Here is a 27,371-nt window from a genome sequence, read left to right on the forward strand (position 1 = left end):
GGGACTTGATGTTTTGTTGTAACTGACACCAAGTCAAACTTAGAAACACGTCGTTTTTGTTGAGGTCACATGGCAGCTCAAGTTGGCCACCACTGCATCAGAAGCAGGTCTGAAAAGGTACTTAGTAGTGTGAGTCTGGAGAAACACTGTACAAACATGTCACAGTCAAAACCATCACGAGTTCAAAAATGACTATTTCCCATCAAGTCTTGGTGTATTCGGGTCTTAGAGGGTCCCTCACATCATCATTCCATAGAATCCCAAACACGTGACAATCTAGTTTGCAATGGGCAGAATCACAACAGAGTTTAGAGAAAGTTCAATAATCATCTAGCCCAACCCTATTTTACAAATGAAGAGACTAAGGTTTTATCAATGAGACCACATCCTACCCAAAGTAACCAGTAACTTATTGGAAACAAACAAACAAAAATACAGTTCATTTAGGAGACAATGAAGGGGGGATCAAGGCACACAGATGTGCCTTTAATTTCCCTTTATAAAGAAAAGAAAGAAAAAATGCATGTATCCCTCCGATCTCAGTAGCCACACCAGTTTAAAGCCACACATTGCTCAAAGGAAAAAAGCCATCAATCTGAGACCGACTTACCCAGTATCCTCTTAGCATGAGGAGCACAGAGGGGGGAAAAGGCCCTCTCTTCCTGATGTGACGACTTCACAGCACTGTCCTCTGCCCGAGGTCTGTCTCCCCCCAGGATCACATGCGAGTGTTCTATAAATGTGCATTGGCTTATGGTTGGGAACGCTAGCCTGGGAGGCAGCCGCGTGTAAGCAATCTGACCCAGGCCAAGAGGCAGCTTTCCAGAAGTCTCTGTAGCCCAGATCGCAGGGGGCAGAGAGGCTTGCAGGTACTCAGATCTGGCCTGCAGCTCTGTTTTTCTCACTACATTTATTTGGAATCTGAAGCCAGTTTCTACTGCCTTGGGCTGCAATTTAATTGACTTGGGGCAGTTCTAAATTTTGAAAAGGACCAGCCACTTTTCAAAACAAAGCAGCTTAAAAATAAAATTAAATTAAAAAGCTATGAAATTAGAAGAACACCTGGCAAACAAGGACAGGTCATTGTCAGCTTCTACCAACCTCATAAAATCAAGTTGTTGTTTTTTATGAAAATGTTGATATGCTCCCTTGAAAAAGGGAGAGTGAGCAATTGCTGTGAGGCCAGTTCTAAACGGCAAAGCTACCCAAAACTCCATCAGTATTTAATGGATTAAATGTGTAACCACACAATGGAAATCTAAGCAACTGTCAGAAAGGATGTGGACTCTTTATGTACCAACACTGAAAACTCTCCGAGATACACCATTAAATGAAAAAAAAGTTGAGATACTCCACAGGGTGTATAATATGCTACCATTTTGTGTAAAAAAAAAAGAAGGATATGAATTTTTTGTGTGTACTACACTATGTATAAAATGTAGGTTCTATGCTCCAAAAAATCATACTATACTATATATATAATATACATATATATATATATACATATAATATAATGTATGTAATAATAATGATATATACAATATATATCCTATATGTAAATTAATGACTCTTTCTTAGGTGAGAAAGAGTCAAATTTACATAAGAAACTAGTGACAGTGGCTGCCTCCAGGGAGGGGTAGAGACTGAGGAACAGAGAAAGAAGAAGATTGTCTCCTCACAAATTTCTTTTTCTGTTCTAGGAATTTCATCCCATTGAATCATAATTTTTCAAAGAAAATTTAAAAGGTAATCTACTTTCATTAGAGATATTTAATTTTCCAAATTACTATTCAGAGCACTGAATTCTATTAACCATAACTCATCTCTTTTTTCTCATATTTAGATTTTTTGGTTGAGTTGGGAAGGAGATTCTTTAAAAAGACAGAGTTTTGCAATAACTGAAATCCTGTAATAGCAATGGACCTACCAGCCAGTCTGGAATGAGAAGTCTAGATTTTCAGTCCTGATTCATCTCCTTTCTAGCTGTGATTTGGATCAATTGTCCAATGCTTTGCACCTTGATTTCATCAGGTGTAAGATAGTTCCACCCACCATCTTCTCCACAGGTCCAGCGTGGCATAAACAAGACATACTCTTTAAAAACAGAAAACACTTATTCAAAAATAGAATTGTTCAAAGTGATAACAGTTTACTATGTTTTTCTGAAGTTCTTGTGTAGTTCAACACTCAAATAATTTATGTCAAATTTTCCCATAGGAACAAGCATATAAGTAAAGGGAATGCTTTCAGAAGGCCTATGTCTACAGCCATTGTGGCTTATTTTTACCTTAGCGCTGTTTTTAATTTTCTCAGTATCATCTCTCATATTATTCAGAGTGCCTTCTTCTTCTTCTTCTTCTTCTTCTTCTTCTTCTTCTTCTTCTTCTTCTTCTTCTTCTTCTTCTTCTTCTTCTTCTTCTTCTTTTCCTTCTTTGATTTTATTGGGGAAGGGGAACAGGACTTTATTGGGGAACAGTGTGCACTTCCAGGCCTTTTTTTCCAAGTCAAGTTGTTGTCCTTTCAGTCTTAGTTGTGGAGGGCGCAGCTCAGCTCCATGTCCAGTTGCTGTTGCTAATTCCAGGGGGCGCTGCCCACCATTCATTCCTTGCAGGAGTCCAACTGGCAACCTTGTGGTTGAGAGCTGACTGGCCCATGTGGGAATCGAACCGGCAGCCTTTGAAGTTAGGAGCGTGGAGCTCTAACCGCCCGAGCCACCGGGCCGGCCCCCAGAGTGCCTTCTTCTGAATTAACAACCTGGCATATCATGGGGGGCTGTTATGGCCTCCTACATGGCTTTCTATCACATCTAACGACGGCTTGCAGTTTAGTAATCCAGAAACTTTTTTTTTTTTAAGCCCTCACATTACTACCAATGCATAATGCTTGGGTGGAATAGTTTTGAGAGATAAAAATCTTTTTATGCTAAAACCACAGGTCAAAATTTCAATGCCTAATAGTGTGGTTCCCATATTTCTAAAAACTGCATGTATCTACTTATCAGCTGAAGTGGCGCCACCATGTGGCAATTTTGTAAGTGCAGTTTTAATCATTCATATGCCGGTCAGCCTTGAAATGATTCTTGACCAAAACACTAATTAACAAAACCAATATATATTTTTTAAATTTGGGAAGATTTGAAATATTTCTAAATTTGTTCATAATGTGAGGTTTTGTTAATACTTTTATTCCATTTACTTATTTGACTAATTCAAATTCACATAAACGCAACTCTGCTGAAAATGACAAGCATATATATGGTAGAGAACACAAAGAAAACAAAATATTTCCCAGACAATGCAAAGGACCAAAGGTTATTTAAAAGTTCTGAGAGGAAAGTAAATTCAAAGAATGTTCAGTAGGACGGTAAAAAGGTAGCTTTGTAAAAATAAAAAGATAACATTTACGGTCCATTATCACCACACGCTCCCGTTAATGAAGCTGACAGACACACAAATTTAACTCCTTTTCTTTCAAGAGATTTCATTAAAATGACAGCGAAGGACAATTTTTTTTTTTTAAGTTTGGTGGGACAATAACAAATCAAACTGGGATGGCACATCAACTGACAAATGATTACTCCATGTTTTTAGATAACAGGCCACAGATGGAGGTCTGCTCATGGAGAAGTCGGGGCAGAGGGGTCTCAGCCTAGAGCTGAGGTGGGAGGGGGCGGAGGGGTTCAGCCTGAACCAGACCTAGTCTGCCCTGCAGACCCAGGAGAGGCTCTGAGACATTGGGAGCAATGGAGGGAGCAGAACTGGGGCTGAAAATTCAAAACAGGTGAGCCCCTTCACCGTGTCCCACCCCTCGCCTGATGCTTACCAACCAGACAAAAGCAAAATCACAAACAAAACCCCAACCTCCCATATATTCTGAAATTAAAAACTCAATAGAAGGTTGAAGGCAAACGATAAAATATCTCAAAAAATAAAACTAAAGAAAGACTTAACATATGACAAATTGGAGAGGCTTAGAGACTCAATCCATGAGGTCCCACATCTGATTAACAGAAGGTGCAGACATGGAACCAAAGTGTGGACGGAAGAAATTGTGAAAGAATACGAATATTTCCCAAAGTTGAAGGTGGCGAATCTCCAGATTGAAAGGGCCCAGCAGGTACCTGGCACAGTAACTTAAAAATGTCCCTCACAGTTCCCGTATGTGGGCTGGGCTCAATTAGGCAGCTTTCACGTTGGGGGAGGCTCTCATGTGGCTGCAGTCAGACAAAAGCTAGAACCGGAGTCATCTGAAGGCTCAGTGGGTGGCTGATGGGTCGGACTCATGTGGCTGGCAGGCGACACAGGCTTTGGCTGGGGCTCATCTGTGGTCTACACATGGCCTCTCCATGTGACTTGGAGCTTCCTTACAGCACGGCAGATGGGTTCCAAGAGTAAACATTTCAACAGACAGGAAGTAGAATATGCCAATCTCTTCAGGCCTGGATCTAGAAACTGGCGCAGCGTCATTTCCAGTGTATTCTACTGGTCAGACAGCCACTGGGCCCAGATTAAAGAGGAGGAGACATAGATCCCCCATGTCAGTGGGAGGAGAGTCAAAGAATTCATGGCCATCTTCAATCCATCACCAATCCTACATGTTTCTAGAAACAAAACAAACATACCAAAAAACAGGTCACTTACAAAGTAATGAGACTCAAAGCCAGGTTCACGTTCCGGCACTCTCTCCCTTGTGTGTGTACCACACTGCAGCTACAGGTGCCTTCCTGAAGTTTCTCGACTGTGCCAGAACTCATATTATCCTCAAATACTTTTTTGTCATTGCCTCTGACGAGAATACAATTTCCCTGTACCTTTGCGTGACTCATTACTTCTCACGATTTGAGTCTCATCTCAAATGTCACTACTTCAGAAAAGGTGTCCCTGCTCATCATATCTAAAATAGCAGTTACCAGTCAGCATTTCTACCCTTCTCTAAATTCTTCGTGGCACTTATCGTCACCAAGTCTTCCTCCTTGTTTTTGTTTTTGTGGATTACCTGTCTCCTCCATGAGAGCAGGGACTCGGTCTTATTCGGTGTATTTCTAGTGCCTAGCCGTCCCCGAAATGTTGATTGAGTGACTGTTGAATCACAATCCATTTCAAGCAGGCAATGGCTTTTAATTCCTGATGGAAAAAAAAATATTTTCAACGTAGAATTCTATATTTAGCCAAATCACCAAACAAATGGAAAGGCAGAGTAAAGACTTTTTTCTGACTCATAAAATTTGCCTCCTTGCTGTCTCTGTTCTAAGAAGGTGCCCCAGTGAAACCCAGGGCATAAATTAAGGAAGGTTTTAAACATGGAATCCAGAAAACAACGAATTTAACAATGGAAAGGAAAGCAGTAAAGGGAAGCCCCATGGTGACAACTGTACAGCAAGACTGGAATTGCAGTTCATTCAAACTGAAGTGGGCAGACAGAGGACCTTGGGATGGAGAGCTCAGTAGAATAGTAGGTTGGATGAAGAGGTTGGAAAAAGTTAGCAAACACGTTTCTTCACATAGCACAATCAAAGCAATCGGAAACTGCAAAGGAAAGCAAACGTGTGAGAAAGAAAATGTCATCAGTCATCACATTGATCATGAGCTCTGCAGTAAACAATATTCACAGAATCCGATAATAAAAACATTGCTCACTGATTTTCAGGTCTGAGAATGGACTTGTAGATGCAGCACAGATGGTTCACTTGCGGTCACAGAACAGCCTTGTCGATGTTATGCTGGACCCACTACGCAGATCCTCCTCCAGGAAATAGGAAACGCGAACTGATTTACTCCCCCAGCTGCCGGAAGTGCTGTCGGCAGATGGGCCTCAGCTGTCTGTGCCTCAGCTGAAAAGAGGTGCATGATGTGAACTTCAGCGCCTCCCTCTGCCCAATCCCGCTTCCTTCCTTTCCGCAGCGGTATCCTGCCCCCACCCCAAGACTCCTCCAGGCCAGTGTGTCTCACAGTCTGCTTCCTGGAGAATGCAGCCTGTGACAGCTGGCACTGGAAGTGGGACAGTCCAAAGAACAGACAGGATGGGATTTTGGAGCTGGATCACCTGCCAGCTGGCTAACAGTGAGTACACCATTACTGGAGGCAGGTGGCACACAAATTGTCCCTGGTACAGGATGGCAGTGCAGTTGTTAAAATTTTTGCTGGTGGTGGTTCTGTGAAGGAAGTGTATTATTAGCTGTTACAATGTCTCAGGTATTAGCGACATGAAAGAGATTGTAACTATAAGGCTGTTACCAAGCTTGATGACCACTTGAATAAAAATGTAGCAAGCAGGTGAGAGTGACTCACCAGCGAGGATAGCTGAGTGTAAAAGCCAGAGGGCCAAGCATGCAGCCGGGATATCCAGAGATTATCAAAGAGAAGGATAGGCAAGTACTAAGTAAATATATTCACTGTTGAGAAGGGATTTATAAATATGGAATGAGAGAAAACTAGAAAAAACCCGGAGGTGCTGCATTGAAATTACAGGTATTGGTGTGAACTCATGTCTTAAATCTATCTGTCTATCATCTATCTTTCTTTCTATCTATCTATCTATCTATCTATCTATCTATCTATCTATCTATCTAGATATAAGAAAAATATGGATGTGTGTGCTTATTATGTGTAAGCATATGTATGCATGCATGTATTTCCTCACTCTGTTTTCTGAGAGGGTCCAGAAGCAACGATACTCTAGCAGCAGTGAGCATTGGGCCACCAGATCTTGGTTTCTAAATACCACCATCCTCTAAAAGAAACCAGCACTCCTTGGAGCAATGACTGATTCCAGGGCTGAGGCAAGAAAAGTAAAGACGAGCCAGTATATCCTGTGCTCCAGAAAAGTAAGGAAGTGTTCAAATAATGCAAGCTGTGCATTAATAGGACAGAGTGGACACTTGGCAGGGGCTTTCCAAATCTGGGACAATTTAAGCATCAAAGTAAATAGTGATAGTAACAAATACAACCCAGGCCATGTGAATGAGTGAATGAATAAATGAATGAGTGGGAAGGAAAAGCTCTTCCTTGTAGCACAATGTCAGTTAATAAACGTATGGAAGAATGATGGAAATAGAAAACACCACTGAGCAATCAGTACAGTGGTGGTGAATTCAGGTGACAATCAATCATTGCCAAGGTTGGTGAGTGACGATCTTAAAAATGGAAGATAGTGGCTTAGTCCCCCCACAAAATATTTCTCATCTACAAAGGGGAAAAGGATTCTTCCTTTTTGGTGGAGAAACCTGGCAGATACCAGCATGACCAGGTGATCAAAATTCACATCACCAGTGGGACACATCCTGTGCCCCTGCTGTGAATGACTGAGAAGAACGTCATTTCATTTTGGTGGAATTCCTGACAAGGATACACAGCCTGAATCTGAACCTGAAGGAAACACTGCACAGAGCCACATTGAGGGAGAACCCACAAAATGTATTCATCATAACTGTCAAGGTCATGAAAGCTAACTAGAAACTGATTGTTCCAGGCTGAGGGCAATGCAAAAGAAAGACAGCTAACTGCAATGTGTGATCCTGGATGGCTGTTGGACCAGAAATGTTGGGACACTGTTGGGACAGAGGGTGAAATCTGAATGGAGTGTGAGGGCGGTGGGGGGGGGGTAGTGTGGTATAGCATTGATTTCTTGCTAGGGATGTTGTGATGTAGGAAAGAGTCCTTGAGTGGGGGGGCAGGGGTGCAACACTTTGAGGAAAGATGGGCGACCTGTCTGCAACTTGATCTCAAATAGTGATGAGTGTCGAGAGGAGGAGGGTGGCACAAATGAAACATTAACAATTGGGGATATGGGAGCTGTTTGTATTCTTCTTGCACCTTCTATATGTTTAAAGTTATTTCAAAATAAATAGTTGTGTATTTTTTTTTAATGGTGACAGTAATGCTGTCAGACCACCTGATCAAACAGCATTAATACTAAACAGGGTGAAGAATCAGAAAACAGGACGGGGAAAACACGTACCCTTAAGGGCTGATGGCTTCACTGGGCAGGGGCAGCTGCTTCCCAGCCACCACCACCCTTCTTTTCCCAGTCCAGACTCAGAATGGGGCCTGCCCCACCGCAGCTCTCAACTCTGCCAAAAGCAAACATTGCAGGTTAGGTAGCGATAACTCCTCTGGGATAAACACGTGATTATCCCAGAGGAGTGATTATCCCACAAGACTTGGGACCCCTTTGCACTCCTGAAAAATGCCAAGGTATCATTCATGATAGCAAAAAGGGGAAGCAATCCAAATGTGCATCAAATGATAGATGGATAAACAAACTATGGTCTATCCACACAATGGAATATTATTCAGCCATAAAAAGGAAAGAAGTACCAACACATGCTATAACATGGAAGAACCTTCAAAACATTATGTGAAATGTAATACGCCAGACACAAAAGACAACATATTGCACGAGTCCATTTATATGAATTGTCTAGAATAGTCAAATCTGTAGGAAAAAAATAAGTTAGTGGTTGCCAGGTGCTGGGGGCAGGGTTTGGGGAACACAGGGAGTGACTGCTAGTAGGTATGGGTTTTTACCTGGGGTGATGGGAATGTTCTAAAATTGATTGTGGTGATGGCTGCACAACTCTGTGAATAAAATAAAACCATTGGCTGGTATACGTTCAAAGCGTGAATTTTATGGGGTGTGAATTATATCTCAATGATAACAATAAAGGAGCGCTCACTCTCACCCTCAAAGGTGAGTCACACTTTGATTTTCTGCATCTCCTAAGTCTACAGTTCAAAGTGTGGTCCATGGTCGGCAGCACGAGAGTTAGAAATGGACAGTTGGAGGCCCCTCCCAGATGTACTGAACCAGAATCTGTAATTTTAACCATCTCCCCAGGTGACTCAAAGGTACGTTGAAGTTCGAGAAGCACTGGTCTGAAGCATGATCGAGGCCACACAGGTTAGCACGACGTGACAAATACATAGCAGGTGTGATCATAGTAACACCTTCTATTTCATTGACGTGAGAGAGACTACCTAGAAAAAAATTGTTTTAATTTGTTGGCTATTTTTATTTCTTTATTTAGAAATTCTATTTAATATTTAAAAACTTGGAAGAAAGCATATTGGGGGAAAGGTTTGGAAGATGGTGCGAAGTATAGGGCTTAAGCGTGTTACAAAATATCCCCAAGCTAACACTGGTTTTTGTTTGTTTGTTTGTTTGCCAGCTGGAAATCATTTTAAGTGCAGAATTTTCACTGGCCAGCTGCTGTTTCTGATATGAGTGCTGTTTACTAACATGGCTGTAGCTCTTTTCCATACAAATAGGGAAATGCCCGTGGGGTGGGGGAAGCTACGGATCCTTTTTAGATCTCAAGATCCTTGAAAATATTTGTACTTTCTGATTACTAATTTGTACTTAGTGTTTGACGGTGCAGATTAAAAATTAATGTATTTTTGATTACATTTCTCTTCCCAAATGATACAATTAACACATTGCTGAAGCAGCACAGATTGAATCATCTCTGGCTTTCTCTTCTCCCCATTCCCACCCCAGGTGAGCAGTATAACAGAATACACTCCTTCCTCTGGGTTTGTATTGCACATCTGAATATAAACTGCGCCCCTGCTCTCTGGCCAAACTGCATCTCAGCTGGTTCTTCCTTTGCTGTCTGTGCCCAGGAGGGGGGAGAGCCTGTCCCTCTTGCATTGATTGCTCTCGGTCTTGGGCATCCTGACCCAGAGGCCTCGACGATAAAGGCAGGCATGTCGCAGTCCTGGGCTGTTTCCTCGCAAAAGCTTTGGGATCAGTGTCTAGACTCCAGGTAGAGGCTTGGGAAAAAAGAGAAGTCTGTAGATCTAGGAAGTTCTATCCCCCGGAAGGTTGCATGGCTTACTCCCTCTCATTATCCAGTTCTTCAATGAGATGTCAGCTTTTCAGAGAGGGCGTCCTTGACCACCCCCAGCTAAAGTTAGCCCCCCACTGCATAATAATTCCTTACCACAATATGCTTTTTAATTTCTTCATATCACCACTTTCTGAAATTACTTACCTATTCCTTGTTTATTGTCTCCTTCCCTGATAAGATTGCTGCCTGGTGTCTGCCTGTGACAGCAGGGATCTTGGGTATCTGCTCACTTTGGTGAGCCTGGCATCTAATGGGCACATGATGCCTTCCTTCCAGCTGAAGAGTCTGTGGAACAGACCTGCTGATATTCAGCCCTATGCTGCCGGCCACCTCTGAGCTGTAGCTTGTCCACGTCATCAGCTGCCCACCTGGAGTTCCTGACATTTTCCCTTTTCACCACTTTAGCTTCCTTTTATGTTCCTGCAGAAAATTCCTTTGTTTTCTGAGCACAGTTGGGTATATACAAGTGGTGGTATATGTAGGAGCTGGTTGTTTTGCAGCAGGGGTCTCCTCAGAGTGTCTAATCTGACACATTTGTGATTATTTTTCATCTTTGAATGAAGCAGGTTCTGAACATGGAACGTCAGGCTTCGGGCTCTGATGCTCCAGCTGCCTGGTCGTCTGCTCTCGTCCCCACCTGTGCCCTGCCTGTACTCACATCCTGTGCTCCGTCCCATCTCAGCTGGATGACCTTGACTCTGCCGTCTAGGTCAAAATTCTTGCCTAGTTCCTGGTCCTTTCTGTCCTAGCCCTTAACACAGTGGCCATTGTATAGAAATCTTTGTTTTCATTTGCTTCACGTCTGAGTCTCTCCCCAAATGAGTGCAGGACTTTGTTGTCTTTAGCATGTCCAGGATCTAGCATGTGGCTCAGCACATAATAGGCACTCGATGATCATGTATTACTAGTAAATGAAGGACCCAGACAAGAGGCAGCTTTTCATCACAGATTCACGTAACCACTGGTACAGCAGCAACTAGCAGACAAGTAGGGTGCTGGAAGTTTTTACTAACTTCCAATTTCTCCTGGGAGCCTGACAGATGAAGAGCCCTGAGATCTCCCAAGAGACATATTGAATATCGAATTACACCAAGGGACGTGTTTATGACGCTAGCTGCAATAAATGCATTGCTGATGCTCTAACGCAGACTTGGCTGGACACGCACGGCCCACAAATCCAGAATTCCTAGCCCCAAATCAGATCTGATCAGAAGGATCCCACCTGTAGTTGGCTGTTTTCCCTAGAGGCGATGTTGCCAGAACTACTATACACTTTGTTTCTCACCTGAGAATTTACATGTTTCCCCATTTGATTTGCAAGAGAGCTGGTAACCAGCTGCAGCCTGGCAGCGGTTCTGTGACACCAGGGGACCCATTCTCTCCAACTCTGCCCTATCTCAAACTCTTCTCCTGTGTCTCTCCTCTCTGCCTGGTGTTCATTAAGTCCTGGTTACCAGATATCCCCCCTTCGGGTTACTCCTCACTTTGCAGTTTCTCAGCGTCATGTCATTTTAATTAGGAGGGTAATCCAGAGGCATCCGCTCCTGGGAAAGGAGCCTACACAGGCAGCTCCTGTCACCACTCTGTTCTCTGCTTCATCATCTGCAACGCTCTTGGTTTCTGATTAATATTCCACGCTAATCAGTCTTTCTCATCATGGGCATAGTTCCTACTTTCTGGATCCATCTGGCTGCACAAGTTGAGATTCTTTTTTTTTTTGGTACTAGAAAATTTAAGCCAAGTTGGCTTATGCAGGAAATAAATGCATTATTTGTTTTTCTACAAACAACAGAACATGTGATGAAAAGTGGTTGAAGCAATGACATTGATTACTGCCCCTGACAAGACGTCCAGAGGAAGGGCAGGGCTTAACAGCTTGGTTATGTCATCAAGGACTTGGGCTCTTGCTGCCTTGGAATGTTAATTTCTTCATTTGTCCTCACGTCGTCACAAGATGGCTGCCACATTTTGAGTAACACATGTGGACATGACAATATTGGATTGAAAAGGAGCATTTTCTCTTGGTGTCTATTTTTATGGTGGAGAAAACATTCCTTAGAAGGCCTTCAATAGACTTCTCCTTCATCCTGTGGTCACCATCAGGCCACATTCCCTGCCACAGACACAAGGGAAGGAGGGAGGAAGGAGACCTTGTGGCTTGGGTTTTTTGGCCTCTATGATGGAAAGTGGACTCTGACAGTAAAGAAGACAGGACAGGGAAACAGAGAAACAAAAAATTCGTTTCCCAGCCTCCCTCACAGTTAGGTTGGGGCTCTGTGACCAGCTCTGGCCAATAGACTAGGAGCAGCAGTGACAAGTGCCACTTCTAGGTTGAGGCCATTAAGCCAATGCACCAATCCTGGACTGCTTACTTCTAGACTTCCAGTTTCACAGGAAATATTGTAACTATTTTGGCTAAGGCACTGTGGTGGGGTTGCTATTATACCTTGCTGAACAGACCCGGGTATACCCTTTACCCACCATGTTGGTTATCCTCCATTTGTCCCAATACCCACCTCAAATCCATTTCAATGTTTCCTGGCCCAGGTCTGCCCAGAGACTGATATACAAACTGCATCACACAGGTTCTCCTTGACCTCCAGTGTCCTGCAAGCCTCAGCTAATAGGAGGTAAAAGAAGGGGAGAAGATGTTGGGAGAGAGAGACCAGGGTATTTTAGCCTGCACTTTCTCTTTTCCTGGCATGGCTGCATCCCCTCTCGGATCACAGCTCTTGTCAGGTGGCCCTTCTCCATGACTTTAGCCCTCATGGGACTCTGGTAACACTGCTTCTTCCCTCTGACTGTTCAGGTCCAGGAGTAGTAATGTCTTCCCATTGTTGCTCATCCTGGGTACCTGTATTAGTTTCCTGTGATTGCTATAACAAATTACCACAAACTTGGTCTCCAATTTATGTATTTTTCCTTTGGTTACTTGTGCTTTTGGTGTCATATCTAAGAAACCATCTCCTCATCAAGGTCACAGAGATGTACACCTATGTTTTCTTCTAAGAGTTTCACATTTAGGTCTGATCCATTTTGAGTTAATTTTTGTATATAGTGTAAGAGAGGGGTCCAACTTCATTCTTTTTCATCTCAATATCCAATTGCCCACCACCAGTTATTGCAAAGACTATTCTTTCCTCATTGAATTGTCTTGAAAATCAATTGATCATAGAGGTATGGGTTTGTCTCTGAACTTTAAATTCTATCCCATTGATCTATATGTCTGTCCTTATGCTAAGGAAGAGGCAGTAGTATCACACAGTCTTAATTACAATAGCTCTGTAGTAAGTTTTGAAATTGAGAAGTGTGGGTCCTGCCAGTTTTGTCCTTTTTCAAGACTGTTTTGGCTATTCTGGGTCCCTTGCATTTCCATGTGAATTTTAGGATCAGTTTCGTGTTTGTCCCCCAGTAAGAACCTGGAAGTCTCTAAGCCATCTTTGTGACCTACTACGCTTGGTAGGCTGTCTGGCCCATTAGTACCTACCAAACCTTGTTGAATTGAAGGACGTTCTCCAGGTCTGTTTGGCTGGAGCTTGAAACAGCTTCCACCCAGAAGAATGCTAAGTATTTGTTTCAATTCGAATGCATTGAGCTGCAAGTACCAACTACAAAGGAATTAATAGTAGCCTAAAGCACAGGCTATTTATGGCTTACTTAACAAGGAGTTGGGAGGTAGGCAGTTCATTCAGCAATTCAGCCATGGCCATCTTTCTCTCTCCACTGTTTTCAGCATTCTGGTTTTTCCTCACACTTGTCACCTCATCAGTACCAGAAGGCTGCATCATGCCATGTACCATGTCTATATGACAACATCTCAAAGAAGGAGTGGGGGTGGGGACAGAGACATTCTTTTCTAGAGGCTTATGTTTCATCCAGCTAGAAAGCACCATCACACTTCACTGACCAGAACTGGATCACACGTCCATCCCTAGCCCAGTCATTCGGGAAGGGGGTTTGAGATTACCACGACTCATTTAGGCCAATCCCTCTTCATCTAAGGAAGCAGGCACCAGAGCATAATTTTCCCGAAATCTAGGTAAGTAGGGGTGGGGCAAGGTATCTGCTGTTGGGCAGCAGCGAATAGTATACATAATGCACAAAGTGGCGTTTTTGTAGCCTTGTGTAGTAACTCAACTTAAAATATTGTTTCCTTGAGAAAAATGTGTTCCCAGCACCAAAGAGAACTTGGGGACCCTTTCTTGAATCCTTTCGAAGGTATTTTAAATGTTTTAGCTTGAGATCCAATTAGGAACATAAACTGTCCTGGTTCAGACAGTTAGAAGGATGGTTAAATGGCTTAACATGCGTTGCGTGCCCAGGACGTTGCCAGCCTGTGGCTGTGTGCTGGGCCGCCAGAGACTCTGGGGAGATAAGGCCCAGTGCGGTGGGCACGGGGGTCCCCACAACCGAGATTGTCACCACTTTACAGTGTAAGTGGGATCTTAGTACATCAGAAGTCAGGGGAGCAGAAGGCGCTGGTCGGGGGCTGGGGCACCCCTGGCGCCGTGGGGAGGCGCTCTAACCCCTGCGCCCGCGCCTGGCCCCGCCGGCCTCCAGCCACAGGCGTCGCTGTGCGCTCCCGCCGGCCCGGAGTCGCGTTCCGTGGAGAACAGGAGCTCGCGCCGATCAGGGGTTTCAGTTTCTGGCGCGAACTTCCGCCGTTCCGAAGTTACACCGGGAATTGGCGCGATGTCCGGAGACAGCAGCGGCCGCCGGCCCGAGGGCCGGGGCCGGGGCCGGGGCCGCGACCCGCACCGGGATCGCACCCGCTCCCGCTCGCGGTCCCCGCTGTCGCCCGTGTCCCGCCGCGGCGCCGCGCCCGAGCGCAGGGAGGCCGCGGAGCGCCCGAGCTTGGAGGAGGAAGAGCCGTCGGATTCCGGGGACGAGATGGTGGACCCGGCGAGCTTGGAGGAGGAACCCGACCACGGCCTGTGCCGCCAGATCCGCCATCAGTACCGGGCGCTCATCAACTCGGTCCAACGTAAGGCGGGGCGCGGGGCGGGTGGGGCAGGTGCCAGACGCAGGCCCTGCGCGGCCCGGCTGCTCAGCGGCGCCCCGGGCTCGGCCGCGCCTCGGGTGGTGCCCTGAGTGCTCCCACATCCGTGGTGTCGATCGGGCTGCACGACCTTTGCAGGGGCACTCAGGTCCCCGCTGGGCAGGACGGCGCACCTGGAGGCCAGGCGCGGTCGGTGACTCGCCCGAGCCCAGACGGCGAGGAAGGAGGAGCAGCGGGACGTGGAGCCTAGGCTCCCCTCTTGCTTTCTGCAGTTCCCGGGAGTGGTCGCCCGCCTGGGAGCGGCACCCGAGAACTGTCAGAAATGCAAATGCAATCTGAAACCGGGAGTGGCCCGCCCATCTCCTGTGTGGCTCTCCAGGGGCTTGTGTGGCTTGCAGAGTTTGCGAACCATTCTGTTAGCGCTCCTTAAAGGCTTCGAGGAGTCAGCCTTTTGGGTGAAGGCTAGGTGGAGCCGGTCTCCTTTTAAAGTTCATGTTGCTTAAAGGGTACAGTCCACCTTTCTCTTCTGTACCTTTTTGGTTAAAAAGATAAAGATGTTTGAAGTAATTGCCCTGGGGCGGGGCTTGGATCTGGAGCTGGTGATCACTTTGTCAATGACTTGTTAGTGAATTATGAGCACATTTCCCAAAGCTTGTATTTTTTAAAATAGCTTGTATTTTTTTAAAATAGAAAACCGGGAGGATATACTGAATGCCAGCGACAAATTAACAGAGGTCCTTGAAGAGGCCAACACTCTGTTTAGTGAAGGTAATTCATTATTTTATATACGAAAGTTTTTTGTTATACGCTTAGGATCATTGTAATTAGGTTTATATAAGAGCCAAATTTTTGACATCAAACAATTGCCACATTTATAATAATAGTGCTTTACGAGTTTTTGGAAACTGCTTCATTGTTGCAATACTAAATATCACTTTTATGGTGCACTTACCATTCCTTAAGCGAATACTAAGGGCTTTCTTTACATGAAATTCTGGCGGTGGGGCCAGGAATCTGTTTTTATGAGCCACTCAGGTTGTTCTGTTGTTTGAGAACTTTACATGTATTATCTTTGATCTTTCTATTGTATTTACTGCTGTGTTCCCAGGATATATATATGCATTTGTTGAATGGATGAGTTAAAGAAAGAACTGAGCTGACCCCTGACTTCCTGTTTCTTTTCCTGTCGTCCTCCTGATCTCCCTTCCCTAAGTGCCTTGCTGTTGTTGGTCCACTTATAACACAGTGGGGGTGGCCATGTCTACAGGTGGACCTGTTGGTCTCCAGTCAGGGGGGTATGTGTATGACAGAGAGAGAGAAATCTCAGAGCACTGAGCTATGGACCATGGGGTAAGGGGGCTTTAAAAAAGAACCATGACTTCATTAAAGCAGCAGCAGTGATGGAACAGCCGTCTGTTCAGTGACAGAGGACAGGTCAGGGTACTCCCTGATGTAGGGCCTGGGTCACAGCCCTAGGACAAGTGGTCAGACCGCTTTCCTTCCAGGCCCCCCTCTGACAGTTCTGTGGGAACAGAAAGGGAGCATTTGGACAAGTGCAACAGTAAAGAAGAGTCAACAGAACTTGCACTGCCAGATACCACAATTCCTCTTGTTCTCTGAGGACCAGAACAGTTATTTCTGGTCATTCGCGAGTATGGTTAGTATTGTCCCCTTTTAACATTTGTCTGTCTATGTGCTCTTAGATTTTTGTCTTTCTTACTCTGACCACACCTCCTTACCATTCCCCATCTTGGTCTACCGATTTGCTCCGTCTCACCCAGACCTTCCAGAACCAGCCTTTCCTTTTCACCTGGTCAAATCCCTCCTCTACCCTCTTCAGCTCTTTCTTTCCCAAGCCTGGACCCCCAGTCAGTCTCCTCAAGGTTGCCCTCAACTCTTTCATTCCCTTCATACTTTACTGTGCATCTCGATAGTTCTTGATCTACATTCCATTTCCCCACTCGTCTATTTCCACTGTGCTGACTGTATTACCTCTTTATGGCAAAATGATCGACTCAGCCGGGCCCGAGGAGTTGGTCAGCAAACAGAGTTCTAGACCCTCGGTGTACGTGGATTTGATGGTCTCAGTTTTATCTCTGCAGAGGCCTTCAGAGCCATCCACGCAGAGCTCTTTCCTTACAGTACGTGCTGTGAGGCAAACGGGCGAGGGCGATCTAGACCAGCCCGGGAACCGGCGTCTGCCTGTTCTTCGTGCTCTCAACTCCTTGCCACGTCTGCACCCTCCTGAAATAAAACTGAGGGGGGGAAAGTGACTTCTACACACAGACACCGGAGTCAGCACGTTCATTCGGGAAATCAGTGCTCTAATGGAATGGCCTCGAGGAACCAGCCAGGCATAGGCATTTCTGTGCTTGAACTTTGCTGTGTTCCTCTCTGCTTGGCTTCCTCTTCAGCTTGCCTTTGCACATGTCCCAGAGCACTGTTTCACGCTCCGTTTCCTAAGGGGTCTGATTACCCCGTCTCTGTTAAGCCTGGCTGTGTCCTCCAGTGGCCCCTTCCCTCACCTCCCCAAGCTTCATCCTCAGGTTCCCTTCTTGTCTCCTTTTATTTAAATCTCCTCTCTGTAGCTTAGCTTAAGTCTCATGTCCTCTGCCAAACCTTTTTGGATCGTCCATCCTCAGAGGTCACTGCCCTGTTGCCTGTAGATTGTGCAGTGGTGCCACCACGAGGAAGTGTGGGTTTCTTTGCCACCCAGCATGTACCCATTATTTCAGCGGAGGCCCCCTGACAACTTATCTGTCACTGGTCAACAAAACACCATGCCAACCAAGCCCAGTGCCTTACATATAGTGGGCGTTCAATTTGACTTAACGTTGGCACAGGTGATAATAGTCACTAGGATGGGTTATTGGAGTCCAAGGGGAAAGTCAGTGATACAGATGAGAGAAGTTTTGTTAAACTGGGGCATTAAGAAATTGTGGTCCAATTCTCAGGAGTAGGACAAGTGGATGCAGCTGGCTTTTAGGAAGACTAGTCAGCTTTGATTCCAGATTCTGGTGAGTTGGGCAGGGGAGCCAAGGTTTTAGAGGGAGATGGGCATGTTTTGAGATTGTTTGGTTCAGTGGGAAATGCTGATTGTCTAGTTGAAAGTTACGGGGAATGCCTATGGATAGCGTGTATTTGGTAACTTGTGTATTTTTCTTCTTTCTTGACTAGTGTCCCGAGCAAGAGAAGCAGTCCTAGATGCCCACTTTCTTGTTTTGGCTTCAGATTTGGGCAAAGAAAAAGCAAAGCAGCTGCGTTCTGATCTGAACTCGTTTGATATGTTAAGATATGTTGAAACTCTAGTAAGTTCAAAGCTACAGAATCTTAATAAAAAATGTTTCATCTGTCACGTACTGTATAATTACCTACGTTGCTTATTATATCCATGTGCATTTTTTACTGTTTTTTTGCTCTCAGATTCCTTCAAAGAGATCTTACCAAATTAAACATGACAGCAGAGCTAGGTGGTGGAATCTTGGTTGGAAGCTTAGAGCAGTTTAGAAATCTCTAGCCTTCTAAGGCTCTGGGTGCTATGTTTATTTACAAATGGCCAGTTTTTCCTAAATCACCTATCAGTTCATAAGTGTTCCAGCTCATTCTCAGTGACCTGGGACCTTTGCCCATGGGTGGACCAAAGCCCACAATGCAGGTGGCAGCAGAGCTCAGCTAGAGAAGAGTTGGGTCTGGTGAAGGGGTGTGTTTTGATTTGTCTTTGAGAATATTTCAGAACCATATAAATATACTTGGGGTTTTGCTTTTTTGGGGGTTTTGTTGTTATTTAATTCACCTTTCTTTGCCTCTTAATAAGTTTGAATGATTGTTACCTGAAATTTTGTAACTTTTCCTTGATGGTTTACCCAAAAAAAGCACAGCACAGTGAGACTGACCTTGTACCTTACTCTGTTGTCTTTTTTTTTGATTCTACTGAGCCAACTTCTGTGCTAACATTTCTGTTAGGACATGGAATTCCTGACTGGATGTTTGTTAAATGGTTATTAAAATGATTTAATACCATGAGATCTGACCAGATATATTAATTATTTGTAAAGGTATGAGGTTTTTGTTGTTTTAAAAACCTTAATTTTTTTCAAATTTAGATTTAACTTACATTTCAAACCTTAAATATTTCTTTTTTTTTTTTTTGCCATTTTTATTTTGAAGTATAATGCATTTTTTAAAAATGCACACTAATATATGGCTCAATAAAGTGACCCTATCACTTGATTAAAGTTATCTTTTTTAAAATTACTTTTGTTGATCAGGATAAGTGCTGTACTTGAAATAACATATCAAAATAAATCCCAGAAGTCTTAAAGAATTCCATATGTAATGCTACATTAATAGCTGGCTAGTATCCATGTGGGGAAGAGCTTTCCAAGTGTAACACCAAATGTAGAGCGATAAAGAAAAGATGAGTAGATCTGACCAGACAAAAACTGGAACTTCCTACAAGTGTGTGGTGGTGGACGGGACAGCAAGAGAGGCGCTGACGTGACCGAAGCTCACTGCCCGGGCGCTTGCAGCTTCTCTTGTCTTCAAAATTGGATTCTCTTTAATAGGGTTACGCTCTTTTTGATGTTGTTTTTTATTTGCGAAATTACCGTTTTAATTTGGTAACTTCTAGGCATTTTATAATTTTATAATGTAATACAAGTAATACTGTCATAAAGGCAAATTTAACGTAAGACATTTTCTGTGAGATAGTTTGAGATAAGAGAATTCTTAGGCTCCCGCCAGCTTTTCCCTGGAAGGCAGTTTCCAGGTGAACAGTTGTCTCACTGGTGCCAGGCCACTGCTGTCCAGATGTGCTGAGATGCACGCCGAATAGAGGTCTTTAGGAGGTTGGCTGAAAATGAAAATCTGAATGCCAGCTCAACTTCCCTGTTCTGTCTTGCAGCTTTTGATTTGGGATGTGCTTTCATATTTTTATAGGAAAGCTAGTACAGCTTTACTAGTATTTTATAAATGACCTACTTGTGATCCAGAAACTCCCAGCGGGCCCAGTTCTTTTGGTTTACCTAAACCCCACAGCCTGCCGTGGGCTAGAGCCTTGGCACTGGGGCATTTGGGGCTGGGTAAGTCTTTGTGGTGGGGGCCTGTCCTGTGCACTGTACGGTATTCAGCAGCATCCTGGCATCCACTAGGTGCCACGAGCACCCTCCCACACAGTTGTGACAACCAGAAATGTCTCCAGATGATGCCAAAAGTCCCCTGGGGGCTGGATCGCCCTAGTTGAGAACCATCATCTCACTTTCTCACCAAACGGTTCTCAGTCCATTGAGAAATACCTTCTGCCAAAAGAAAGTACCTTTGAAAACAGGAATTTATATTTAAAATTATCTTTATAATAAGAAAGATAGCCAACATGTTCAGACACTGAAACAGACTTTGCCTGTGGCCTCTTATTTAAAGTTTAGTAACATAGATTTTGGACGTGGTCAATGATTGCTTGTGGCTTAACTGGGGTTTTTTGTTTCCCTTCATTTTTGTAGCTGACACATATGGGTGTAAATCCGCTAGAAGCTGAAGAACTCATCCGTGATGAAGATAGTTCTGATTTTGAATTCATAGTCTATGACTCCTGGAAAATATCAGGCAAAACAGCAGAAAACACCTTTAATAAAACCCATACATTCCACTTTCTGTAAGATTATTTTAAAACTCCAACAGATCAGCCATTTGTAAACCTGAAATTGTTTTTTATTGTAGGGACAAAAGTTATTTGATACGGTACAGGGGACGATCACCGTGCCATTGTTTGCAGACTTTCTAAACTTTGACTTAAAGCCCATCAAATCTTTCTGTGGGTGGGACCTCATCCTGCTTAATTTTCAGCAGGAAAGGCCGAGGGCCACAGTCTCCTCACCAAGACTCTGCTGGCTCCTTTGCTTTCTGGCGGGAGAATTTGGGTCTGTGGCATGCCTGGCTTTGTTTTATCATTTTTCAGATCCTCGTTATGGAGGAGGATGATACCTCCTATAAAGGTTATCTCAAGGGCCTAGCAATATATGTAAAGTGCCATATATTGTGTAATTCCCTGTGGGATGATCCCTGATCTATATTCAAAGACTACTTGAATCACTGTTATGTAAACTTCCCAGTTCATTTTTTGGAAACAACTCTAATTTTGAAAAGTTTTCTTTATAGTATTCAAATGAAACTGGTGTCTATCTTAATTTCCTAGATCAGTCCTACGGAGAATGTTAAGCACAGCTCTTGCTGGTTCTTTTGTGAGACAGCGTTCACATCTGTTGCTCTTGTTCCCCAGTAGGTACTTTGTCTAGGGTCACCAGCCAGGTTCTTTCTTCCTTCCGTGGTATAGCTCCTGGGCATGTGTCTCTTCTGACTCACTGTTCTCAACCTCCTGAGATTGTTCGTTTCTCAGTTAGAAGACTTTGGAGATGCAGGTGTAGTAGGTCTGTGTTGTAGGGCCAGGCACTTATTTTTAACAAGCGTTGGGGTAACTCATTACATATTATAGCATAAAGATCAAACTTCTTTATTATAGGGTAAATTCCAATTCTTGGTTTTTGACTGTTGAGTTCAGGCTCTGTCATCAATCCTAGGATCTAAGGCTAGCCTTTTGTGATGTGACTTGAACTTTATCTCCTCATCCTGCCCAACTTCCAGCTGTAATGAACTATTAGGTTGGTGCAAAAGTAATTGCGGTTTTTGCATTTTTTTTTTTTTTTTAACCTTTTAAACCGCAATTACTTTTGCATCAGCCTAATACTTAGAACTCTGTGTCCCTGCACTTGCTGTTCTCTTGGCTTTCAATGTCTTTCCCCCCATCTTTCCATCTGATAAGATTTATTTATCCCACAGGCCCCAACTTGGAAGACTCTAGTAACTTCTCCAGACAGAGGTACCAGTGTAGAATCAGATTTCCCAAGAAGATTACTTGCATGTCTGGAGAGATAGCTCTGCTCAGAGGCTGTCATAGCACTTGAGTGATACTCCGGCTCCGTAGGACCACCATAGTATGTTGAGCTCTGTGTGCATGAGTATCTGTCTGTCTACACTGTATACTCTGAGCTCTTCGCGTATAGAGACCACCTGGGTCTAAATTCTCGGGGCCTTAGTCTCTACATGATACATCTCTTATTGTAGCTTAAGTCTGTATTAGGGCTTTCTGAGGAGGTGGAGGGAGTCCAAAAGGGAAAGGAATGCCATGGCCTCTGCTGACCTGTAATCCTAAGAGGTGTGTTCTGTAGTCACAGGCTGTGAGCCTTCTCCCTGGCACACCTGGTCCAAGGGCTTAACCCCAGTGGAGCTGTTTGTTCCCCTCCCCTACATGTTCGTCCTTCCCCTGATCTCTGAAGTTGGCTTTGCAAAATAGACAGACAATAGGCTAGCTAGCAGAACAGAGGCTCACTGTTCAGATGTGAAAGTGTTTGAGGAGGTACCCAAGGTTGAATAAAACTCCTAGGAGTTCTTTCAGAAACTCAGAGGGAGCAGAAAGGATGTCACAAACCCAACAAGAGTCTTGGTCTGATGTCAGCTCGTAAGTCACCGATGCCTGGTCAGAATTTCACTATTACCATGGGAACTGCTCTCAGTTAGTGAAATTAGTTTGTTTAGAAGACAAAGACATGAAAGCATATTTTTCATTAGGTTGGGTTCAATACAAGGAGAATGCCCTGTTCCAAAGCCACGACCTGATCGTCCAAGAAAAGCTCCTGTGATAAAAGAGCGGGGGGAAATGCCTGCCCAGGTTTGTTTTTGCAAACGTTGCTTTTTAAAACACCTAAAGTTAAAACAGCCATTAATGTAATGTACATGCAATTTGACCATCTTTTCTTAGCTTTCAGGTCTAGAGTCACTTAAATAATCACTTTACATGTAAACCTTTAAACTTTTTATTGGATTGACCATTTGTCTTAGTTTTAACTCATTTCTGTAGTTTGAATCAGTTCTAAACCAGTGTTTCTCAACCTCAGCATTATCCCCATTTGGGGCTGTATTATCCCCATTTGGGGCTTCTTTGTTGTGGGAGGCTGTCCTATGTGTTATAGGATGTTTAACAGCATCCTGGGCTTCTTCCCACGAGATGCCAATGGCATCTTTCTTCCCCACTCCTAGTTGTGACAGCCAAATATTGGCTCATGTCACTCCCCGTTGAGAGCCACTGTTCTAAAGTACCCTCTGTATTTTGCTATTTTATGGTCAACCTGAAAATGGCTGATTTGGTAATGTTACTCCCCTGTAAAAAAATTAATATAAGAATGTTACTGAAAGTAGAACATTTTTTCGTTCAATTATAAATTTTAAGATGGATTAAAAACTACTAGCAATCCCCTATAACAAGACATTTAGAGGAATTTGGATGGGTAAGAGCACAGAAAATGTTAACAGGCAAGTACATCAGCCTGTTTGATGATGACTTTATATTTTCAGTTAAAAAGAATGGAAGAATCTCATCAAGAAGCCACAGAAAAAGAAGTAGAAAGAATCTTGGGATTGTTGCAAACATATTTTCAAGAAGATCGTAAGTATGATACCAAATTCTTGGGATTGTTGCGAACATATTTTCGAGAAGATTGTTAAGTATGATATCAAATTCAAAATGGAGCAATTGGTATTTATCAGTTAGACCTGTGTCACTTTCAATGAGCAGGTATTTTTACTTAAAAAGCATTTTCAGTTATATGTATTGAATCATTTTAATTCTTTGGCATATGTAGTTCATGAGGCATCTCCCCTTCAGAAATGCTGTGTGAGAACGTTGCTGGAGTAACTTTTCACTTTTATTTTTAAAAGGTGGGGTATTTTTTTCTGCTGAAAAATAAAACATAACATACAAGTGAGAAAAGTAAGAAGTGCCTATTCCACCTCTTTTCACTCCCCAGAGGTAGCCACCTGTAAAACCTGATGTGTATATTTTTAGATTATCTTAGGTTTATGTCAGTCATATAAATATACACTAAAGTAGTTAGGATGTTTTTGTTGGTTTTTTGCATTTTTAATATACACATTCTCCTGCAACATGATTTTTCCATGTGGACATTTTCCCATATCAGTACAGATAGATCCTCCTTACTCTGCAGGGGTTCTCTTCATATGGCTATATCATAAATACATTGAGCAAATCCTCTATATGTGGATGAGTAAGTTCTTTATAGCATTTTACTCGTGTATAAACTGCAGAAGTGAAAAATCTGTGCATGCAACTTTAAGCACATGTGCTAATATTTCTGCAAGACAGCTTTGTAGAGGAGCGGTGCCATGTCCGTGGGTGTACATATTTTTAATAGACACGCCACATTGCCCTCTAGAAGGGTTGTATTGATTTATACTCCTACAACAGAGGGCCTATTTCTTTGCTCTAACACTAGAGGGTATTGGTCTTATTGATAAGCAAAAATTATTTTCTTAAGGAATTCTTTCCTCTTTTGTCTGTAGCTGATACTCCTATGTCTTTCTTTGATTTTGTGATTGATCCACAATCGTTCCCCCGTACGGTGGAAAACATCTTCCATGTTTCCTTCATTATAAGGGTAAGATTTATTTCTCTAATTGCTCTTACTTGCTTTTAAAAGGATAAATAATAAAAGCCATAGATGGGAGCTGGCAAAGATTTTTGTACTAATCGGTATGCATTGTAGACCCATTGTAGCAAAATATTAATACACCTGTAGGCAAAAGAAACCAGCTAAAACAAGGAACAAGTTCAAAATTTGTGTGCTTGCTTTTACATTTTAGAAATTATTTAGTGAAAGAATTGGCAAAATTTGAATATGGAACTATAGGTTAAATAACTATGGCATAAATGTTAAATTTCCCGAATTTGATAGTTGTCATGATATGTAAGAGTATCTTTGTTCTCAAGAAACACACACTGAAGTATTAGGGGAAGGGGTCAAGTCTATCACTAACTCTCAAAAATTAATAATACATATAGTTAGTGATAAAGTGAATGTGGCAAAACTTACTTGAACAATTAGTGATATTGGGTAAAGGCTATAGAGGAGTTTTTACAGCAGTCTCTAACTCTTAAGTTTGAAATCATTCTGAAATCGAAGGTCAAAAAATGTTGCTTGGAAATTTGCTTTAGACTGTCTTTACGTCTTTAGTCTTATCAGGTTGCTTTCCTGCATAGTGTAACATGACTTTGGTCTTAACCTTAGTCCAAAACCTTGTATTGACCAAAGTATTTCCCCCCAAATGATAACAAAGGCATATTTTATCATTGGTAAATGATAGAATTATGCATAATAAAATGTGGAGTATTCAAACATCTGTTTAAATGAGTTGGAGGCAAGACAGTTCCAGTTTTATTTAAGAGACCCTCAGGATAGAGGCTCTGGGTAAGAAACCTGAGACATAGTCCATTAAAAGAAAGCTGTCCAAGTCTTGTCCATGTAGTCTCATTAATGTTATGTGTTCATTGCCTGAGGTATGGAATTTTCTAATTGAGTAATTTTTGTCATCCAATCGTTGTAAGTTTTGAACCTAAATTTTGGTCTTCTGCTAAAGCATTTTTGTGTTTTAGGATGGTTTTGCAAGAATAAAACTTGACCAAGACCGACTGCCCATAATAGGTAAGTGAAACTATGTTCAGAAAAATTGGTTTTAGAGAAAACATGTTTGTTACTAGCATTTATGAAATGTATTTGACTAATGCAAATGAGTTTTCATTTTCCATAACAAACTTTTATAATGCTGTGTCTTGCTCAACTGAAAATACTGGAAACATGGTCATCATCAATGTCATTGATTTAACATCTGTAAAGATTAACAAGGAATGATATCATTTCCCTCAAATTTGAATTTAGAAGGTTTCTAATTGCAGTTACTTTTGAAGTTTTCTTCTTTCTTTCTTTTTTTCCGATGCCAGTTCCTTCTCTCCCTGAAAGAATCTTTAAATCTTAATTGAATAATCTCACACTCTCCATTACTCTTTTCCTTTCAAGTTCTCCAGTAGAGACTAGTAAGTACTTTTATTGCAGTTGTGTGTGACTCAATTTCATGTTGGACTCACTAGGGCTTAGCTCTGTGGTTGGTACATCGATATGCAGAGGTTTGCAAATGACTGGAATGTGTTACTCTCCTATATGTTTGTTTTTAATGGCAGCAAATGGGATTACTTGCTACTGTAATAATATTACAGCTCAGTGATGCATGAAATCCTAATAAGTATGTAATATTATAAGTAGCTTCTTGATAAAAGTTTCATTCCTATTATTCATCAGTTTCTGTTCAGATTACCTCTTCTGATTCGATAACCCTTGAAAACTTTGTCTTTCACACAGAGCCCATTAATAATGAAGAAAGTGAGAGCATTGACCAAAACACCCAAGTTAGGAATCAAGGCATTATAGCTTTGAGTTATCGCGACTGGGAGGTAAAGCTCTGCACGTTGACCCTGGGGATTTCTGGGTAGTTCTGACCTGGTTTGCTATAAACCCAGTGGCCAAATGCTCTGTGTTCTCTGCCAGGAGATTGTGAAGACCTTTGAGATCTCAGAGCCTGTGATTACCTCAAGCCAGAGCCAGCAGAGGCTAAGTTCTTGACGTGGCAGAAGGTAATGTTTCCTGTGGGACAGCTGCATGTTTTATTAAAGTTGGCATTCCAGACCATCCCATCCTGTGACATTCTAGTGAAATTTGGGTTTTGCTTTCCTCTAGTGCTCCATTCTTAGAAGGTGTGTACTGCTGGGAAAGACAGAGTAGGAGCTAGCAATTGCAAGTTCCCTCCTTTGGGTTAATTACTTTGCTGTTCTTATGATGTACAGTTGATAGAGGCAGTGTTCTTAGTTCTTAGTTTGGCTCCCCTCACCCCCCCAACATAACAAATTGATACATAACGGTAAGTGGAATGTTGAATCCTCCCATCAGTTTTGTTCACTGTCCCATTAGATTTCCTTATTTTATAGGAACAAAGCAGTCAAGGAGGATTACCTTTGTATGCAGTTAGACAGTGGGCATTTCTGAAATCTGAGTTATGTCATGAAATAATTTTTGGTTTTTATGAAAGAGAACATTGTTAGAAGGAAATCTTAGTCATGGTCTGGCATTCTGTCCCGTAGACAGCTGTGGGTGGGAATCAGATGCCTGGATTCTGCTGGCTCTGCCCCTTACTTTTAAATGTTGGGCAAGTCACTTACTGTCACTCAGCTTCATTTTCCTTATCTATAAATCCATCCTAAAATGGAGATTTTGAATTAGATGATTGCTAAGGTTTTTTTCCCCTAGGATAATCGAGGGAGAAGGGAGTATTGACATAAGATACATATGTGGGTTACTATGGGCCTACTCTGAGGAGGGGCTAGCTGTTAGATTTCATGTATGTTTAGTAAATGACTTTTGATTTATGAACTGTTAACCAGCTATTTTCCCCTTTTTTCTTAGGACCCAAGGGGATAGTGAAATCCAAAAAGGACAGCAGCATCTATTGTATATACTGTATGATTAAACATTTTTAAAGACAGATTGTTTTAGTAAAACGTAGCTTTTGATAGTTAATGAGCTTGTCATGGTTGTCTTTGATTAAATGAAATTCACTGCCATATTCACAAAT

General features: G+C 42.7%; 2 protein-coding genes and 1 long non-coding RNA gene across 31 annotated transcripts in view; 1 reads left to right on the top strand and 2 right to left on the bottom strand.

Moving 5' to 3' along the window:
* Nucleotides 1-736, bottom strand: part of TACC2 (transforming acidic coiled-coil containing protein 2) — a 186,365-nt gene extending 185,629 nt beyond the window's left edge. For 25 of the 29 annotated variants that reach the window (XM_074338945.1, XM_074338935.1, XM_019752919.2 and 22 more), the window contains exon 1: nt 611-736. Coding sequence is in view for 1 of the 29 variants with exons in the window: in XM_074338937.1 (XP_074195038.1) it covers nt 611-628 (18 nt within the window). In the remaining 28 variants the exon portion in view is untranslated. The remainder of the gene's footprint in view (nt 1-610) is intronic. The other 4 variants (XM_074338954.1, XM_074338953.1, XM_074338948.1 and 1 more) reach the window with 3 other exon arrangements.
* A 2,427-nt stretch (nt 737-3,163) lies between these two features.
* Nucleotides 3,164-6,440, bottom strand: LOC109458903 (uncharacterized). Its single transcript, XR_002139298.2, has 3 exons — nt 5,637-6,440; nt 4,996-5,123; nt 3,164-4,600 (listed from the first exon to the last, which is right to left on the bottom strand). It is a non-coding gene; the product is annotated as an uncharacterized LOC109458903 (long non-coding RNA).
* Nucleotides 6,441-14,436: 7,996 nt separating this feature from the next.
* NSMCE4A (NSE4 homolog A, SMC5-SMC6 complex component) lies at nt 14,437-27,370 on the top strand. The gene is made up of 11 exons (XM_019752929.2): nt 14,437-14,831; nt 15,537-15,614; nt 18,024-18,154; nt 20,345-20,496; nt 22,467-22,566; nt 23,250-23,340; nt 24,255-24,349; nt 25,345-25,393; nt 26,105-26,196; nt 26,291-26,376; nt 27,203-27,370. The coding sequence occupies exons 1-10, from the start codon at nt 14,540-14,542 to the stop codon at nt 26,363-26,365; spliced, it is 1,155 nt and encodes a 384-aa protein (XP_019608488.1). The 5' UTR covers nt 14,437-14,539; the 3' UTR covers nt 26,366-26,376; nt 27,203-27,370.
* Nucleotide 27,371: the final 1 nt, after the last annotated feature.

The sequence above is a fragment of the Rhinolophus sinicus genome, linkage group LG07, assembly GCF_036562045.2.
Source record: "Rhinolophus sinicus isolate RSC01 linkage group LG07, ASM3656204v1, whole genome shotgun sequence".
Taxonomy (NCBI): Eukaryota; Metazoa; Chordata; class Mammalia; order Chiroptera; family Rhinolophidae; genus Rhinolophus; species Rhinolophus sinicus.

Coding starts and splice junctions, on each gene's coding strand:
- NSMCE4A (XM_019752929.2), top strand. CDS start 14,540: ATGTCCGGAGACAGCAGCGGCCGCCGGCCCGAGGGCCGGGGCCGGGGC. Junction 18,155..20,344: donor TAAGATATGTTGAAACTCTA/GTAAGTTCAAAG, acceptor TCATTTTTGTAG/CTGACACATATGGGTGTAAA. Junction 23,341..24,254: donor AACATATTTTCAAGAAGATC/GTAAGTATGATA, acceptor TTTTGTCTGTAG/CTGATACTCCTATGTCTTTC.